This window comes from Pongo pygmaeus, chromosome 7 (genome assembly GCF_028885625.2).
Source record: "Pongo pygmaeus isolate AG05252 chromosome 7, NHGRI_mPonPyg2-v2.0_pri, whole genome shotgun sequence".
In the NCBI taxonomy this organism is placed as follows: Eukaryota; Metazoa; Chordata; class Mammalia; order Primates; family Hominidae; genus Pongo; species Pongo pygmaeus.
The window spans coordinates 17947746-17968054 of record NC_072380.2 but is presented as its reverse complement, the minus strand read 5'-3'; the positions used below and the strand labels follow the sequence as shown (position 1 = coordinate 17968054).

Here is a 20309-nt window from a genome sequence, read left to right as displayed (position 1 = left end):
CGGGTGCATTATATGCCTGTAATGTCAGCTACCTGGGAGGCTGAAGCTGGAAGATCACTTGAGGCCAGTAGCTCCAGACCAGCCTGAGGAACTTAAGGAAACTGTTCATACATACATACATACATACATACATACATACATACATAAAGTACAATAATGAGCAAAACACTCAAGAACCCACAACCTAACCTTGAAAATAGAATTTAATCAAAACGTATCTGGGCACAGTGGCTCATGCCTGTAATCCCAGCACTTTGGGAGCCCGAGGCAGTTGGATCATTTGGGGTCAGGAGTTTGAGACAAGGCAACATGGCGAAACTCCGCCGCTACTACAACTACAAAAATTAGCCAGATGTGGTGGTGCGAGGCTGTAATCCCAGGGAGGTTGAGGCGGGACAATATCACTTGAGCCCGGGAGGCAGAGGTTGCAGTGAACCGAGATTGTGCCACTGCACTCCAGCCTGGTGACAGAGCAAGACTCCACGTCAAAAAAAAAAAAAAAAAAGAACTTAAGATGTTGAAGGACTACTCCCTGCCACATTTTCTTAAACTCTTTCTTCTTCTTTGCAGACATAAATACTATCCGGAATTCAATGTTATTGAATTCCTTCATTTTATTCATGTAACTATGGATATCCCTAAATAATATGTTTTATTTTGCTTGTTTTCAAGCTTTATATAAATGATATCATACTGAATATATTTTTGCTTTACTTGCTTTTTTCATTCAACATTGTGTTTCTGCGATTCATCCATTTTAATGGGTATAAACCCTAAATGTATTAAGAGCAGAATGTAAAATTAATTTTTGAATATTCCTTAAAAATATAAGTTCGCTTTCTGGGTGACTTAATGGAAGAAGAGATTGGTCATGCCAAACAAAGGACTAATTGGAGGCCTCTGACCTAGTTCTTACACCTTTTGGTTAAATTTTAGCACGGTTAACTTCTCTACCTTTTAATCTAGCCCACAGTTTCTTAACCTTGATACTATTGACAGTTTGGGCTGGGTGATTCTTGTTGCGGGGCGGTTCTGTGCATTCCGGGTTCTGTGCATCCCTGGCCTCTACCCACTGTATACCTAGAGCAAACCCCTGTCCATTGTAAAAACCAAAAATGTCTCCTGACATTGATTGCCAAGCATCCTCGGGAGTTTGGGGAGGGAGATTTTTCTTCCATAACTCTTTTGCTCAAAAACTTAAAAGTTGATGTATATAATCTAATCAACCAGCCATTATATAATTATGTCAACGAATTCTATCAAATCCACATGCGTAAGTAATGTTTCAAGGCTCTTTTTACCTTGCTCTGTTTTCCCTAGATCTAATTACCAGAACATCTGTCATTACTGCCTAGTTTGGATTCTTTATTATTAAATTTGAAAATACCTAATTACTGCTGTCGACATACAATATTAATGTTTGTAACAGTCTGAACTGCCTCTTCCTTCATAACCAATTTATGTTCTTTTCTTTCAGAAATCACTTATTTAATGGATGTAACCCTCGTGATTCTGACAATTTCATCTATAGTTGCATTTCATCAGTTTTCACATGGCTTTACTTCTACAAAGTTGTGATTACTACATGATTCTTCCTATATTTTTCTTGTATGTATGTTTTTACATCATCTTCTCTATTCACTGAAAATCTGGTCAAAGCTGCAATCATGTAGTGAAATCTTGAGTAAATTGCTTCCTTCCCAAGACACACCAAGTTGGAGAGGTTTAAACAAAGAGATATGAGTAACAATTTTTAAAAACTACAAGGAAAATAATCCATATCTTTTTCCTTGTTTCCCACCAACCCTATACCAAAACAGTTAAACCAGAACTATGTAACTAGATATATGTTGGTAATTAAGTAGAAAAATTGGATAATTAGGTGAGGGAGTTCCAAAAATATGGAAATATGGGCTGATACAGATTTTGTTTCCTAATTCATAGGAAAAATATTAGAAAGGCATGAAAATTAAACCTCAGCTTTCACTTTAAAAATGCTGTTAATCAAAACAAAATGATATGAAATAAGGACTCAAAATTGTCATGGTTATAAGGAATAATCCGGAGTGATTTTATAAAAGATGGTTTCTGGCTCAAGTAAGTTTTTATTCACAGAAATAAAGAGAGCTGCAAGTGACAACTAGATCTGTAATATGCATCCATACGGACTAGCAGAGGAGTATGTGGCATGATTGGGGTTACAATGATTCACGTTAAATTCACGGTGTTATAGAGGAAAGCTACAGCTGTATATATTATAATTTTTTTTTTTTTTGAGACACAGTCTCGCTCTGTCGCCCACACTGGAGTGCAGTGGCACGATTTCAGCTCACTACAACCTCCACCTCGCGGGTTCAAGCCGTTCTCCTGCCTCAGCCTCCCAAGTAGCTGGGACTGCAGGCACCCACCACCACGCCTGGCTAATTTTTTGTATTTTTAGCAGAGATGGAGTTTCACCATGTTAGCCAGGGTGGTCTCGATCTCCTGACCTTGTGATCCACCCACGTTGGCCTTATAATTTTTTATTTTACCATAAAAAGACTCCCACATTGCATTTCTCCTTCCATGAGAAAGATCCCAAAGTCAGGGGAGAACTAGCAAAACACGCGTGAATTCAGATTAACAAGGTAAGAGAAAATGCCCTCTCTTTACCAGAAGAACTAAATAATCTCCAGGGCTAAAAACCAAGGATGCTGGATGGCAGGCCGGTCTATCCAAGACTCTCCCCAATCTAGATAAGGAAACAAGTAAAACTCTGATAGCGGGTGAAACACACTGCTATAGAGGAGAGGTTTGTGGGTCAAAACAGGGGCTTGAATGTGGGCCGAGGTAGTCGAGGGCCAGCCTACAGTGTGCCTGTTTAAGGATTAACAATATATGCTTTAGAATAGTGTTTTATTAATATAGTCATGAATCATAAGAATAGCTTTGCTTAGTCCAACAATATAAGAATCAGGCGGTGAGTTTGCTTGACTGACCACAGAGTGGAACAAACAATCGCAGGAAGTGTGCGGAGCCTCTAAGCAAGAAAGCTTGCTTATTGCTCAGCCTCCCACTTGAGTCCCTGAACAAAAGTCTCGTGGGAAGGGAAGCGACCCCTGCTCCATTCCCCAGAAGGGAACAGCAGGAGGCTGCTTGTAAAAGAGGAGAAGTCCTCTGCGGTAGAGATAAGGAGGAAGTCTTCTATCTCCCGCTTGTTCCCAGAAGCAGAGAGCTCTGCTGCTCTGCTGATGGTGCTTGGAGTGGACCGCTCCTTTGATGTACAGGCCTGTGGTCTGACGGGCTGTCTGCTTTCACGTCCTGTTCTGTTCTGTTAACCCCCTCTGCCACCTCTCCCCATGGTCACTCTATGATCACCCAACCATCTGCCCACCCTCAGCCCATAGGATCAAAGGAACTGTACTCAATAAATATCAGTGAAATCCAGAGCTCAGGGCCTTCACAGTTTCCGTGTTGTGATGGACAACTGGACCCACTTTTGTTAACTCTTGAACTTTCTGTCTTTATTTCTTTTCTCATTCCTTTGTCTCCACTGGGAAGGGGAGAACCCGCATGTGGTGTAGCGGGCTGGTTCCCCTACATCTTTGACACCCAGCGTGGGCTCCTTGTACCCAGGTGAAGTTACACCTGAGCGTGGTCATTGCAGAGACCAGTCTGTTGAGGGACTCCCGAGAACGTGTGGTCAGCATTGCAGTAAGCTTGTGTGCTCGGAGTATTCCAGGGACACCATGGGACAATCGGAAAGTAAGCACTCTGCTTATTTACACTTTATCAAACTCCTCTTAAAGAGGGGGAAAATAAAGGCTAGCACAGAAAACTTGATTACTCTGTTTCAAACAGTAGAGCAGTATTGCCCTTGGTTTCCTGAATAAGGTACCATGGATTTAAAAGATTGGGAGCAGGTTGGAATTGCCTTAAAACAAGTTCATAAGGAAGGAAAACTTATTCTTCTAACGGTCTGGTCAGACTGGGCTATGGTTAAAGCAGCCTTGGAACCGTTTCAAATGGAAAACGAGGTTTATCCTCCAGCAGAAAGAATTCCAGCGAAGGAAGGCGGTGCTGCCGCCAATATAAATATAAAGGAAGTTGAAGGAGGAGAGGATAGTGAAGAAGATTTTGAGGAAAGTACAGACAAACCTGGAGATGACTTAATTTCTTTTGAGGGGCATGTGGGACCTCCAGCTGCTCCTAAAATAAAGAGAGAAGCTATTTATGCCAATATGTCTAAAACAAAGAAGGGCCTTGAGGAATCTTCGGCTCCTCATTGGGATCATCCGGAGTGGCCACCTCCAATAAGGCAATGTAACCTGGAGCCTTGGAGGTTTGAATCTCAAATTTGCCCTGTTTCATGAATGGATAAATTAGGGGCTCAGGAATCAAGAACACATTTTTGCAGCACCAGTACAGCATAGGGGTGCACTGCCACCTAATGTCAATGAATCACCATTTCAAATGGTTATTCAGCAGGCTAGGTTAGCTGGAGATCCCGATGCCTGGCAGTTTCCAGTAGTTTTGCAACCCCCACAGCAGCAGGGTGATGCCCATCAGGCGGTATGGGAACCATTTTCTTTTAAGCTGCTTAAAGATCTCAAAGCAGCTGTTGGTCAGTACGGTCCCAATTCGCCTTTTGTCCGGTCACTATTACACTCAGTGACTGAGGACAAGCGATTGGCCCTGGACGATTGGGAGATTTTAGCAAAAGCTACTCTTTCGCCCTCCCAATTTCTTCAATTTAAAACTTGGTGGACCGATGAGGCTCAAAATCAAGATAGAAAAAACCATGCTGCTAATCCTGTTGTTGCCATTTCACTTGAACAACTGTTGGGAGTTGGGGGCCAATGAGGAACTGTACAACAGCAATTAGTCCTTCAGGATGATGCCGTTGAGCAAATTCGCAGTTGTTGCTTGAGAGCATGGGAAAAAATTCAGGACCCGGGAACTACTTATCCCTCTTTTTTAATTCTATCAGACGAGGCTCAAAAGAACCGTATCCTGATTTTATTGCTCGTCTTCAAGATGCAGCTCAGAAGGCTCTCACTGATGAAAGTGCCAGGAAGGTGATTATAGAATTGTTGGCTCATGAAAACGCCAACCCTGAGTGTCAATCAGCTATTCGCCCTGTGAAAGGAAAGGTTTCAGTGGGAGTTGATGTAATCAATGAGTGGATCAGGACATGTGATAGATTAGTGGAATCATGCATAAGGCTATGATAATGGCTCAAACCATGGCAGGATTAAAGGTGGGAGGTCCAGTGAAAAACTTTTCAGGCAATTGTTATAACTGTGGGCAATTTGGACATACAAAAAAGGAATGTAAGAACAAATCAAACAAACAATCCAGATCTAATCAAACAAAGGAGCCACCTGGCTTATGTCCCAGGTGCCAGAAGGGTAAACATTGGGCTAAACAGTGCCACTCCAAATTTGATGAAAATGGCCAACCCTTGCAGGCACAATCGGGAAACAGGAAGAGGGGCCAGCCTCAGGCTCTGCTCCAAACTGGGGCATTCCCTCTCCAGCAGTTTGTCCCTCAGTCAGCACCAGTGCCTTTAATCCCTCAAGTGACACAAATACCTTTAGCCCAACCACCACAGTAACACAATTGGCGCCAGCTACAACAGGGGGCGCCACTTTAGATTTATGTTGCACCAGAGCTGTGTCTCTGCTTCCAGGGGAACCACCTCAAAAGGTGCCCACTAGGGTATTTGGCCCTTTACCTGAGGTAACAGTTGGACTTCTTTTAGGGAGACTTAGTCTAAATTTAAAAGGATTCCAAATTCATACTGGAGTGATAGATTCAGATTTTGTGGGAGAAATTCAATTGGTTATTAGTTCTAGTATTCCTTGGAGTGCAAGCCTGGCAGATAGAATTGCTCAATTGTTGTTATTTCCTTATTACCTAATTGTTGTTACTACCTAAGTAGGAGAAAGTACAGTAAAAAGAGAAGGTGGTTTTGGCAGCACTGATAGCAAAGGAAAAGCAACTTATTGGGTAAATCAAGTTTCTGAAAATAGACCTGCGTGCACAATAACGATTCAGGGAAAACACTTTGAAGGACTTGTCTATACAGGCGCTGATACTTCTATTACAGCCCTGGATCACTGGCCAAAAACATGGCCCAAACAAAGAGCTTCTATGGGTTTAATTGGAATAGGCATGGCATCTGAAGTTTATCAGAGTGGTACAATTTTACACTGTTTAGTAGCAGATGGACAGGAAGGTACCAACCAACCTATAATTACTGCCATTCCCATTAATTTGTGAGGAAAAGATTTGTTACAACAATGCGGTACAGAAATCACCATTCCCTCTATGATTTACAGTTCAGAGAGTCAAAGCATGATGACTAAGATGGGGTATACTCCTGGAAAAACATTAGGAAAGAATGTGGATGGAATAACTCAGCCAATTGAAGCCTCAGTTAAATTTGACCTAAAAGGAATTGGGTACTTTTTTTAGGGGCGGCCACTGTTGAGCCTCCAAAGCCCATCCCATTGAAATGGAAAACTCAAAAACCTGTGTGGGTTGATCATTGGCCGCTTCCTCCGCAAAAACTGGAATTTTTTGCACAATATTACACTGACTAGCAAAAGAGCAATTAGACAAGGATATATTGAACCTTCTTTCTCACCGTGGAATTCCCCAGTTTTTGTAATTCAGAAAAAATCCAGTAGATGGCGCTTGTTGACCAAGCTACGAGCGGTTAATACCGTCATTCAACAGATGGGGGCTCTCCAACCAGGGTTGCCATCCCCCGCCATGATTCCAAGAGAATGGCCGAGGGTAATAATTGATTTGGGCCGGGTGCGGTGGCTCACGCCTATAATCCAAGCATTTTGGGAGGCCGAGGCGGGAGGATCATGAGGTCAGGAGATCGAAACCATCCTGGCTAACACGGGGAAACCCCGTCTCTACTAAAAATACAAAAAATTAGCCGGGCGTGGTAGCGGGCACCTGTAGTCCCAGCTACTCCGGAGGCTGAGGCAGGAGAATGGCGTGAACCCGGGAAGCGGAGCTTGCAGTGAGCCAAGATCACGCCACTGCACTCCAGCCTGGGTGACAGAGCGAGACTCCGTCTCAAAAAAAAACAATTGATTCGAAAGATGGTTTTTTCACCATTCCTTTGGATCCCCAGGACTTTGAAAAATTTGCATTTACAATATCTGCTATAAATAATAAGGAACCAGCTACTAGGTCACAGTAGAAAGTTTTACCCCAAGGAATTTTAAATAGTCCTACAATTTGTCAAACTTTCTTGGGAAGGTCATTCAGCCTGTCTGGGATCAGTTTCCTGATTGTTAATATTATTCATTATGTTGATGACATTTTATGTGCTGCTACAAGTAGGCATAGACTTATCAAATGTTTTTCTATGTTACAAGAAATGGTGGGGCTTACAGTTCTCGCTATAGCGCCAAATAAAATTCAAACTACTACATCCTATCATTACCTAGGAATGAAGGTGGAGGAGAGAACAGTTAAGCCCTAAAAGGCAGAAATTCGTAAGGAGTCCTTAAAAACTTTAAATGATTTTCAAAAATTATTAGGAGACGTTAATTGGATAAAGCCCACCTTAGGAATCGCCACTTACGTGATGTCTAACTTGTTTGCTTTGCTGAGAGGGGATCCAAATTTACATTGCAAAAGAACTCTGACGCCTGCAACAGCTTCAGCTGTTAAGAATAATTGAGGAAAAAATTCAAAGTGCTCAAGTCAGTAGAATAGATCCTAGTGTTCCATAGCAGCTCTTGGTGTTCCTACTCTGCATTCTCTTACAGGAGTGATTATTCAAGATGCTGACTTGGTTGAATGGTCTTTTTTACTCCACAGTACAACTAGGACTTTTTCAATTTACTTAGATCAAATAGCTATTCTTATAGGCCAAGCCCAATTAAGAATAGTTAGATTCACTGGCACTGATTCAGATAAAATTGTAGTTCCTTTAAACAAAGCACAGGTTCAACAAGCCTTTATAAGTTCATCAGAATGGCAGTCTAATTTAGCTGGTTTTGTTGGCCATATAGATAATCATTACCCTAAAACAAAAATTTTTCAGTTCCTAAAATTGGCTACCTGGATTTTACCTAAAACAACCAGTTTTATCCTCTTGGAGGGGGCTGTAACTGTCTTTACTGATGGCTCTTAGAGTGGAAAAGCAGCTTATACAGGACCAGAAGAAAAGGTTATTCAAACCCAGTTTCATTCTGCACAAAGAGCTAAGCTACAAGCAGTTATATTTGTATTGGAAGATTTTGATCAACCTGTTTATATTGTCTCTGACTCTGCCTATGTAGTTCAGACGACAATGGTAAAAACAGCTTTAATAAAATATATTTCTGATGATCAGCTAAATTTTTTTAGTTCACTTCAACATGCAGTTAGAGTTCGAAACTTTCCTTTTTATATTACACATATTCGAGCTCACACAAATTTACCAGGACCTTTAACCCAATTAAATAATCAAGCAGATTTATTAGTGACACCTGTTTTAACAGAGGCTCAAGAATTCCATTCATTAACTCATGTAAATGCTGCTGGATTAAAAAATAAATATTCATTTACCTGGAAACAAGCTAAAAATATAGTGCAACGTTGTCCACAATGCCAGGTGCTACAGCTACCTACTCAAGAACCTGGAGTTAATTAATCCTAGGGGGCTTAAACCAAATGCTGTTTGGCAAATGGATGTGACTCACGTCCCATCGTTGGGAAAACTTTCTCTTGTGCATGTTACTGTTGATACTTTCTCTCGGTTTATCTGGGCTACATGCCAAACTGGAGAAAGTACAGCTCATGTAAAACGACATTTATTATCTTGTTTTGCAGTCATGAGTGTGCCACAGAAAATGAAAACGGACAGTGGACGAGGATATTGCAGTAAAACTTTTGGAAGTTTTGTTCAGCCATGGAAATTTGTACACACTACGGGAATACCCTATAATTCCCAAGGTCAGGCCATAGTAGAAAGGGCCAATCAGACTCTTAAGACACAATTAGAAACACAAAAGAAAGGGGGAAGTAGTAAGGAGAATACCACGCCCCATAGGCAGTTATAATTAGCCCTTTTGACTGTAAATTTTTTGAACATTTCCAGAGATCAGGTCTCCACAGCAGCCGAACAACACTTTTCTGGACAGAAAGTTAATCTACATGAGGGAAAAACGGTCTGGTGGAAGGATACCAGAACTAAAACTTGGGAATTAGCAAAAATTATCACCTGGGGGAGGGCTTTTGCTTGTGTTTCACCAGGAGACAATCAAACACCCATTTAGATACCCAATAGACATTTGAAATTCTACAATGAACCCTACGCCGACCGGACAAAAGAAAGGGAAGAATGCAAAGAAGAAGAAGACTGGTCCCTCCGACCTGTCCTTTCGGGAGCTGAGAAAGATGGCAAAGCTGAGTGTCTCAGAGAAACAACAGAAGACGGAGAAGACTCGCCAGGCTACACCACCGATGTGAGAACAGATAAAGAAGCTGACTCAAATGGCAGAGGACAGCCTAAAGGAGAAACAACTGGCAATTACCCCGGGTAATATGATCTTGGCTGCCTTGATGGTAATTACCGCGGCGGTAAGTCTCCCTGCTGTCTGGGCTAAACAAAATTTTACATACTGGCTTCTGTTCCATTTTCTCCTTTAATTAGGCCAGTTACTTGGATGGATTCCCCTATTGAAGTGTTTACAAATGATAGTATTTGGACGCCAGGGCCGATTGATGATCGCTGTCCTGCACAGCCTGAGAAGGACGGCATGTTGATGAATGTAACAGTCTGGTATGAATATCCTCCAATTTGTTGAGGAATTGCACCTGGATGTTTACCATTGCAAATACAAAGTTGGATAATCTATGTACCTCCTCATAATCGTTCCCAACCCAGTTATCACATAGTGAGTGGAATGTCTTTCCAACCTATCATGACTGTAAAAACTTATGGGGATGGTTATTTTCGGTCAAATTTAAAAGTCAAAAATTACAAAACTAAAGGACTGGCTTGTCCTAAAAGAAATCCAAAATGGTCAGAAAAACTAGAGATTCTTACTTGGGAGGACTGTGTAGCAGATGGTGCAGTAGTTTTGCAAAATGATTCTTATGGAACAATTATAGATTGGGCCCCCAAAGGATCCTTTGCTAGATATTGCATCGGACAAAATGCTGGGTGCGCTGAGGATTCCTTCATGATAGATTACAGAGAAAGTCCCAATAATCCCCGCACTTTAGTTAGAAGATTGGAATCACTATATCCATTGAAATGGGAAGATAAAGGTACTGCTCCTCCCTGACCAAAGATAATTAGTCCAGTCATGGGTCCGGAACATCCAGAATTGTGGAGGTTGCTTATGGTGACCTCCGGAATGAGAGTGTGGAAAGGGGAAGCATCATGGGGAACAAGAGGGTAATGAGCTACTGTTTACCATGCTTCTTCAGTCTAATCAGTCTATTTCTCTTCAAAGTTGTGTTAAACCTCCTTACATGTTAGTTGTTGGAAAACTTATCATTTTACCTGACTCTCAAACCATTACTTGTGACAATTGCCGTCTGTTTACTTGTATTGATTCTACTTTTGATATGAGGAATAGTATTTTGCTGGTCTGAGCGTGAGAGGGCGTTTGGATTCCAGTTACTCTTAACAGGCCTTGGGAGGCTTCTCCCTCTATTCATGTAATAACTGGAGTTTTAAAAGGGATTCTTAATCATACAATAAGATTTATTTTTACTTTAATTGCTGTGATTATGGGCTTGATTGCTGTCACCGCCACCGCGGCTGCAGCAGGTGTTGCCTTGCATTCTTCCATTCAAACCGCTCATTATGTTAATGCCTGGCAGACAAATTCCACTAGATTATGGAATTCTCAGGCAAAAATTGATCAGAAATTGGCCAATCAAATTAATGATTTGAGGCAAACAGTCACCTGGATAAGAGATTGTTTTATGAATTTAGAGCATCGTATGCAAATGCAATGTGATTGGAATACATCTGCTTTTTGTATTACTCCTTATTCTTATAATGTTACTGAACATCAGTGGGAAAAGGTCCGATGCCACTTGCAAGGAAGAGAAGATAATCTAACCCTGGATATAACTAAATTAAAAGAACAGATTTTTGCAGCATCACAGGCTCACTTAAATTTGTTGCCTGGAGCAGAAGTGCTTGCTGGAGCCACACATAGGCTCTCGGAGCTCAATTCCATCAAATGGATTAAAACTCTGGGAAGCTCTGCCATTGCTAATTTTGTTTTAATTTGTGTCTGCTTATGTTGTCTGTTTTTAGTCTGCAGATGCGGAAAGCGGCTCCTGAAAGAAAATCAAAACCACAAGCAAGTTATGATTGAGATGGCTGTTTTAAATTTAAAAAATGGGGGAAATGTGGGTCAAAACAGGGGCTTGGATGTGGGCCGAGGTGGTTGAGGGCCCGCCTACAGTGTGCCTGTTTAAGGATTAACAATATATGCTTTAGAATAGTGCTTTATTAATATAGTCATGAATCATAAGAATAGCTTGTGCTTAGTCCAACAATATAAGAATCAGGCAGTGAGCTTGCTTGGCTGACCACAGAGTGGAACAAACAACTGCAGGAAGCGTGCGGAGCCTCTAAGCAAGAAAGCTTGCTTATTGCTCAACCTCCCGCTTGAGTCCCTGAACAAAGGTCTCGTGGGAAGGGAAGCGACCCCTGCTCCATTCCCCAGAAGGGAACAGCAGGAGGCCGCTTGTAAAAGAGAAGTCCTCTGAGGATAAGGAGGAAGTCTTCTATCTCCCACTTGTTCCCAGAGGCAGAGAGCTCTGCTGCTCTGCTGATGGTGCTTGGAGTGGACCGCTCCTTTAATGCACAGGCCTGTCGTCTGACGGGCTGTCTGCTTTCACGTCCTGTTCTGTTCTGTTAACTGCTTAGTTGGACTCTAATGATTTTCTGTAAGTTAAACATAGAGCATTAGCTTACACAGTGGAAGAGTAAATAATATTAACTGGTTGATGATGCATGCTACCCCCTCTGCTGCCTCTCCCCATGGTCACCCTGTGATCACCCAACCATCTGCCCACCCTCAGCCTACAGGATCAAAGGAATTGTACTCAGTAAATATCAGTGGAATCCAGAGCTCAGGGCTGTCGCAGTTTCTGCATTGCGATGGACCCCTGGACCCACTTTTGTTAACTCTTAAAGTTTGTGTCTTTGTCTTTATTTCTTTTCTCATTCCCTCATCTCCACCGGGAAGGGGAGAACCCGTGGGTGATATAGCGGGCTGGTTCCCCTACAAGGTTGACCAAACTCTTTCTGTAAAAGACCAGATATTAAATATTTTCAGCATTGTATGCTATAGAGTCTGTTGCAACTTCTCAACTCTGTGGTTATAGAATGAAAGCAGCTACGGACAGTATATAAACAAATGAGAATGCCTATATTCCAATAAAACTTTATTTGTAGACACTGAAATTTAGATTTTATATAATTTTCACAGGTCACAGGATATTGATCTTTTTGTGATTTTTTTCAACTACTTAAAAATATGAAAATGGACCACGTGTCCAATTTAGACTGTGGGCGATACAATAGTTTGCTGACCTCTGATGTAGAGCACTAAACACTTAAGTTCTTAGATAATTAATGTTAGGTCAGAGGAGAAATTAGCAATGGAAGAAAATTCAGTTTCATTAGTTTACAGGATGGTTATTTTATGAGTACTGTTTTGAACTAATAGAAAGGGAGGGTATAAAGCCAATGTAACCAAATGATATTTGTAGGTATTAATTAGTTTGTACCATATATTTTCTTTCTTTCTTCCTTTTTTTTTTTTTTGAGGCAGAGTCTCACTTTGTCACCAGGCTGGAGTGCAATGGCACAATCATGGCTCACTGCAACCTCCACCTCCCAGGTTCAAGTGATTCTCTTGCCTCAGCCTCCCAGGTAGCTGGGACTACAGGCGTGCACCACCACGTCCAGCTAATTTTTGTCTTTTTAGTAGAGACAGGGTTTTACTATGTTGGCCAGGATGGTCTCGATATCTTGACCTTGTGATCCATCCACCTCGGCCTCCCAAAGCGCTGGGATTACAGGCGCAAGCCACCATGCCCGGCCACTGTACCATATATTTTCTTTTATACTGGATTTTGTTTTTTCCCATTCAGACCAGAGGTAGGCATGCATTTCCTCTGAGGATTGTCACAGCCAGCAATACTAGAAACAACAGATGAAAAAAGAATAAAATATTTTTTAATCTGTTAAAATTGTGGGAGCTCCCACTCCCACAATTTGCCTGGGTGGAAAGAGGATGAATTGGTGGGAAATCAAAAGAATGTGATGTTTTCCCTTGCATCGCTGAAAAGGAAGAGGGGGGAGGTGTGGCAGCAATCTGTGTAGTCCCTGAGGCTGAGGTCCCAGTGACTAGAGCAAGAATAGACAGTTGTAGTGACATTATACCAACTTCACACCACCCCAAACCCCAGAAATCATCTGCAACCCCCTGACTGGAGAGAGACTCTAAACTGTCTGATATCGTGCTGAAAGGAGTAGAGAATCAGATTTCTCAGAGCCCATGGAATGGAGCCTTGAAATTCAATTAGAAAACAGAGTTGCAGTGATTTCACATGTGAATTGTCAGAAGACACATACCCACTTTACTTACATAGTACAAGTATCAGTTACCTGAATGCTTTCAAGCCTCGAAGTTGGTGGGGAAACCATGTTTCCATCACATCTACAGTGGGAAACCTAACCTCACTTGGTGGCACCTTCCAGGATCTTTGGAGTTAATGTTTTTCTATTATTTCTTGCTTTTACTGAATTACTGTGATTTCTCTCAAGTCTAGCCTCTTTTGGCTTTTCATTTTCTCCACTCTGCATCATTCCCAAAGCAACAGCCTCTTCCCCGCTTCTCAAAATGCTGCAGATACAAGGCATCTCTGCGTAGTAGATTCTCACGGAAGATTCAGGCAGGGGAAGAAGAAGAGGAATTTAGGCTGCACCAAACACCTTAAAACTGACTATTTAAAGATCCTTGCTCTTTACAGATCCTTGGCCATAGCCCAGAACTTCTCCCTGGCTGCCTCTTGCTCAGCTCCCTGGCATCTTGATGCATTCCTTCCTCGCATCCTCCTCCCCATTCTTATCTCATTCACTCCTTCCTTTTTCACCCCTTTCTTCTTGGGTTACCTATGGAAACTCCAAAATCTTCATTAATTCTTCATTAACAGAATAATTTTGCCCTTCTAGTTTCACTGCTAGCCTATTTCAGCCAGGCCTATTATTAAACACTGTTCTTCCTCTACGACTACGCTAATGAGTATGACCTATTTCCTCACCATGGAGTTCTAAGAAATTATTTCTTTTTTGAAAGCTAAAATTAATTGCACAAGGCCCTTAACAATCCTGATTAGCAGATATTGTGAGAAGAGACATCTCCATTTCCCTGACATCCCCTCCCATTATATTCAAGAGAAGAACAGGGCATGGCTAACTCAGTTGTTAGGGGCCAGTTTTCAGTCCAAACCCACAGTGCAGGGAGGAATTAGAGACCACATCTGGCTCTCCAGATGGGTCCCATTTTTTTGCTTGTTTGTTATATTCCCAACATTTTGTCATTTTTAAAAACATTCTCATGTGGTCTGGGGCCATCCATCATTATCTTCTGCAGCAATAATTCCACTTCTGATCTGGTGAAAGCTTCTCATGGATTGTGTGTGTGTCTATGTGTGTGTGTCTATGTGTGTCTCTGTGTGTGTGTTGGAAGAGAGAACTGTAGAGGATTGGGAAGATGTGGAGATAAAGATTCTCCTGGTGATGTTACGCTCCAAGTTCAAATTGCCATCAGTGGCTTGGGCTTCCACTCTGCTTCTTTCTTCCACTCTTCACCTCTGATTCGTCTAGATCCCTGCACAGGCTGGAATTATGTTCTAAGCCTGGGAACCCCACAGCCTCTGTGTAAAGCTAACAAAGCCCATAGCAAATGGATAAGACCCTGCTTCTAGAACAGTCTACTTCAAGTCAAATCGTGGCATATATGATGTTAAGCAAGTTGCTTGCTTTCTTTATGTCTCAGTCAGCCCACTGGGAAAATGGGAATTAAAAATAATAATATATATCTCAAAGGGCCACTCTGGAGATTACATGAATTAGTACATAGGAAGTGTTCAGAGAGTACCTGGCTCATAGTAGTGATTTCTAAATGTTGACACTTAATTTAAGTTTATAGAGAAGGCTGTGTGCCAATACTGACTTGGGGCTACAAGGTCTCAGGATCCATTCCCACACTCAGATTTTAACCATTGATTTCAAAGCACCCACACGTGCCAGGTTGGCTGGCTCATGATGGCTTTAGCCATAGGGACCACCTGAGCAGCTTCTGGATACTGACACTGGGACTACCTAGATCACCATATAAAAGAAATCGGATTTTAGCTTGTTGATTGTTGACTTGATGGAGAACTTCCAAGCCTTTTTAAGTAGAGCAGTAACGTGGTCCTTTTTTGCATCTAGATAATGTTTTATACTTTGTAGGAGATGGTCTGCATGAGGAAGAAACTGGAAGCAGATTGATCAACTAAGAGATACCAGTAGATTATGCCAAGGTGATGAACACATGAATTAAGGTGGCAGCAGCAATGGGGCTGATAGAGAATTTAGCATTTAGAAGGTAGAATCAGCAGAACTTATTGATTAACTGGAAATGCAGGATGAGGAGGAGGAATGTTCTCTGATAATCCCAAGATTTTGAAGTGGGTAAATGAAGTGAGTAAATGGTAGTTTTGCCAACTCACTATGTTCTTTCAAAGGCAAGCCTTTCTTCCCAAGGGGAGGGAAGAGGAAGAGAAGAGACTATAATAAATTTAGTCTGAGCTAACAAGCTACTGGACAAACACTTCTGGAGTTACAGAGAGAAGTAATAGCTGGAATGAAATATTTGGGAGTTGTTAAACACTAACATTCAATGGACCAAAAAGGAAAGAATACTCCATAAAGGAAAGATGGAAAACTTGGAGGATGCCCAGAGAACTAAGAGGGATGGGTTTTATAAAAGCCTGTGGAAGAAGAACTTTTGAGGAAGAAGGAGCAGCCTGAGAATTCAGTGAGAAACTGCCATGAGGAGTGTTGTGGCATCTTGTAAGCAGCTGCAATTGCAGTAAAGGAGTCAGAAGTCACTGGCTCTAATTGAGGAGTTCATGGAAAGAGAGACCGTGGAATCAGTGAGTGTGGACTGTCTTCTTAAAAAAATAAGCATAGTTGAAATGGAGAGAAAAATAGGAAAGTTGCTAGAGGCAGGAATAAGAGAGGTTTTAATTTTCTAGGGTTTAACAGACTTGGGCTTGTTCATAGAGTAAAAAGGGGAAACGACTGTGGAAGGAAAGGGTGAAGTCAAAAGTGAAAAAGAGGAAGGTAATCAACCTAGCTCTAGAGAAGAAACGAGGAGCTGGGGATTAAAGCACAGGTGGAAGGGTCATACTACAACAGGTGAAATCAATACCACAGAGGCAACCCTCAAGCAAAAAGGACCTGGGGTTGGTGGATATATACCTACTCTTGGTCTCCTGCCACCTGAGAGGAAAATTCTGATGTGGGGTTCTCAGAGGTTTCAGTAGGTTGGAGCCTCAGTTGTCTATGAGTGTACACCACTCATTAGGTACTTTTTGGCTTTCCTCCCTGTTCCATCTCATTTGACCACTCCCTTGTTTATGCTCCCTGGAATCACCTCCCAAATAAACTACTTGTATCCAAATCTTTGTCTCAGGCTCTTCTTTCAGTGAATCCCAATTTAAATAGTTGTTGAGTAAGAACATTATCCCAGACTTTGTGAATCCAGGTCACAAAAACATTTTTCTTATATTTATCTACTTTTCAACTCTCTTGGTAGCAATTTTGTTCTGCTACAAGGTCTTCCATTACAGATTAAAGAAATTTCTTTCACCTTTCTTAACTGAAATGTAAAATTCTTGTGCTAAAGCATGAGTAAATTTGGGAATGTTAGTAAAATGACTTTAGGGGCATTGTATTATCTGCATCAACGTTCACTGCATCCGCATTTCACAAATAGTTCTACATTATTAAGAATAACATCATGACTGTTTCATTCGTTCTGTAAAGAATGAGGCAGCAGGCTGGGCATGGTGGCTTCCTCATCTAACATTGGAATTATCTTCATAAAATGATTTATTATCTTTGGTTGTACATTGCTGCCTCACTCTTTTTTTTGAGACAGGGTCTTACTCTGTTGCCCAGGCTGGAGTGCAATGGTGTGATCTTGGCTCACTGTAACCTCTACCTCCCAGGTTCAAGGGATCCTCCTGCCTCAGCCTCCCAAGTAGTTGGGATTACAGGTACCCGCCACCACGGCTGGCTGTTTTTGTATTTTTAGTGGAGATGGGATTTCACCATGTTGGCCAGGCTGGTCTCAAACTCCTGACCTCAGGTGATCCACTCGTCTTGGCCTCCCAAAGTGCTGGGATTACAGGTGTAAGCCAGCAATCCCAGGAGCCAGCCTGCTGCCTCTTTCTTTACAGAATGAATTAAACAATCATGACATTGTTTCAAGATAGAAGGAAACGAAAATTTATTGCATATTTTCTATCAGGCATTGTCATAAGCACTTCATGTAAGTTATCAAGTTTAATCAAGTTACCAATTTTGAATATTTACATTATATGCTACTACAAATAGGCGATATTACTATTCCATGCATAATAAATATTTCTGAGCTGCTATTGTGTGGTGTGCATATGCTGGGTGCTGTGGATATTGAAATAAGAAAAAACAAGCCCCTGATCTCCCTGGAATGAAAAGAGAAGCTCCAGTACACAATATAGTGATGTGTGATATAAGAGAAGTAAATACATAGGAGAACATCTAGCCTTGGTGGATGGGCTAGGAGAAGGGCTGGTGGCTAATTAAGACTTATTTCATTCAGAGACGGTACATAGAAATTAGAATAGGCAAATAAAAAGGTAACAACTATATACATCACAGCAATAGAAAAGGGTGCATGTATTATGGTTAATTCATTGGTGAAAGAGTCATTGGAGATGCAGTCTTAGGCTTGCCAAGCATCTTTATTGAGCCAGACAATCTTCCATTAAACTGGACAGATCCCCCCTTTTCATTTCTCTTGAAATTTCCTAATTTTGTAGTAGAAGAATGGCACATACTATGGAGCTTTTCTTGCTCACAACAGATCACCCAGCAGCCACATTTGACAAAAATTTTGGGGCCAGAGAGTAAAGGTGTGGCCTCAGTGTGTGGATGCCATATATCTAGGTGTACACTGAAATACAGATGGCTGGGCGTGGTAGTTCACGCCTGTAATCCCAGCACTTTGGTAGGCCGAGGTGGGCGGATCACGAAGTCAAGAGATCGAGACCATCCTGGCCAACATGGTAAAACCCCATCTCTACTAAAAATACAAAAATTAGCTGGGCATGGTGGTGCATGCCTGAGTCCCAGCTACTTGGGAGGCTGAGGCAGGAGAATTGCTGGAACCCGGGAGGTGGAGGTTGCAGTGAGCCAAGATTGCACCACTGCCCTCCAGCCAGGCAACAGAGTGAGACTCTGTCTCAAAAAAAAAAAAAAAGAAAGAAAGAAAGAAAGAAAAGAAAGAAGAAAGAAAGAAAGAAAAAGAAAGAAAGAAAGAAAAAAGAAAGAAAGAAAAGGGAAGGAAGGAAAGAGAAAGAAAGAAAGAAAGAAAGAAAGAAAGAAAGAAAGAAAGAAAGAAAGAAAGAAAAAGAGAAAGAAAGATAGATGGATGACTGGGCTAATTGGATTCTCCCTCTTAGGGATGTGAGATTTGTATGGACAGACACAGAGGCCAGAATTCCACTGAAATTAAAACATTTTAAGGGCTGCATACTACAGAATAAATCCAAGAACACATCTTTGAGAGATTTTTGGAGCTTTCCTTATTCTGCCTTCCCTTGGCTTGTATCAGTCTGTCATTGATTCTACTACTTACCTTAGTCAGTATCCCTCCAACAAATCCAATTATTTTTGCTCTAGATGGCTGAAGTTCATTTCTTTAGATTATAAACAACAACAACAAATAAAACTAGTATGAGTGTATGACTCTCAAATGGGGCCTCAATATTTCAGAATCTTTGATCGCTGGAGTCAAGCACACAATGTCTATTCTAAAAGTTCTAGAATTTTTCCACAATGTCTCTCTGAGGGGGAAGCAGGAAAAAACATTTCAGTCTCAGAGGAATCATTTTGTGGTGTACTCTTGGTCATGCCTATGGGAGTCAGGTACCTAGCCTTTGTTTTTGAGGGAGTTCTAGTTATTGGCAAAGTCATCCAAGTGCAAATATAAATTTTTCAATGTAAATTTTTAAGGTTTCATATGCCAGGTTATTGTCCCAAATGCGCATGCAGAAAAATAAGTTGTGCGTGATGAATTAAATGTGGGCCAACCAACAAATTAATCAGAAAGTATGTGTAATTGTAGACAATGAATTTTTTTTGTCTCTCAACCTAATGTACAGTTATTTTGAAGGAAAAGGAGGAAACTATATCTCAGGAAATTATATTTAGATTGTCTTCCTTTTCCTAGAAATAAAAACTGAGAAAAAAAGACAAAATTTAAATTCAAATGGGCAAATATGTTTTTGTCAAATGTATATTTTTACATTTTCTTCTGGAGTTCAGAAATTTTGTCAGAATAGCTTGCAACCCTGAGGATTCTACTTTCAGATATTGTCATAGTGGTAGAAATCATGCATTTTCCAATTAGTTGAAAACTTCGTGAAGAGATAATATTTTAAGAATCTAAAAACTGGAGAAAAGAGGCACACATAGATATTGGATTTAGGCATCAGGATGAAAAGATACACTGCAAATTCACCAAAAAAAAAAAAAAAAAAAAAAAAAAAAAAGCAGATACATCATCACCGAGGAGTAGAATGAAAGCAGGTATCTTGTGATACCTTCCATCTTCCGTGTTCCTAAAGGTATATTTTAAAATGTGGTTTTACTTAACACGAGTTCTTGTTTTCTTTTTTCCTCACATATTTTTATACAATATAGCTAAATTTCTTCTTCATGTGTTATGGGTAAAAAATCTGTTTTCTATTAGAATTTATGTGTATTTGGTTGAAATTGCTTTTTTAATGACATGTGACCTTCCGGGGAGATTCTTCTTTGATAAGAAAGATGTTATTATTCAGAAGCATAAAATAAATGCCAGTCCACAGTCCTTGCATACACACAGAAAGAAAAACAAACATATTCCTTAGCAAGAACACTTTTTTTTTTTTAATGGCAGAAAAAAAATAAGAAAACATCTTTTGCACTCTTCTTGCTAGGGAACCTATTTAAAGTTAGTTTGATAATCAGA

General features: G+C 41.0%; 2 protein-coding genes across 3 annotated transcripts in view; both read left to right on the top strand.

The window, feature by feature from the left end:
* The first annotated feature begins 4913 nt into the window (after positions 1–4913).
* LOC134739966 (endogenous retrovirus group K member 7 Pol protein) lies at positions 4914–10286 on the top strand. The gene is given in 10 exon segments (XM_063668480.1): positions 4914–5150; positions 5450–5592; positions 6440–6560; positions 6562–6797; positions 7099–7681; positions 7683–7755; positions 7758–8524; positions 9273–9535; positions 9650–9778; positions 9884–10286. Coding segments are annotated over 10 exon segments (2955 nt in total).
* Positions 10287–19160: 8874 nt separating this feature from the next.
* The window catches only part of FGL1 (fibrinogen like 1), a 35205-nt gene continuing 34056 nt past the window's right edge, over positions 19161–20309 (top strand). Inside the window, exon 1 of one of the 2 annotated variants that reach the window (XM_054498511.2) lies at positions 19161–19222. The gene's annotated coding sequence lies outside the window, so the exon portion shown is untranslated. The remainder of the gene's footprint in view (positions 19223–20309) is intronic. The other variant, XM_054498510.2, reaches the window with a different exon arrangement.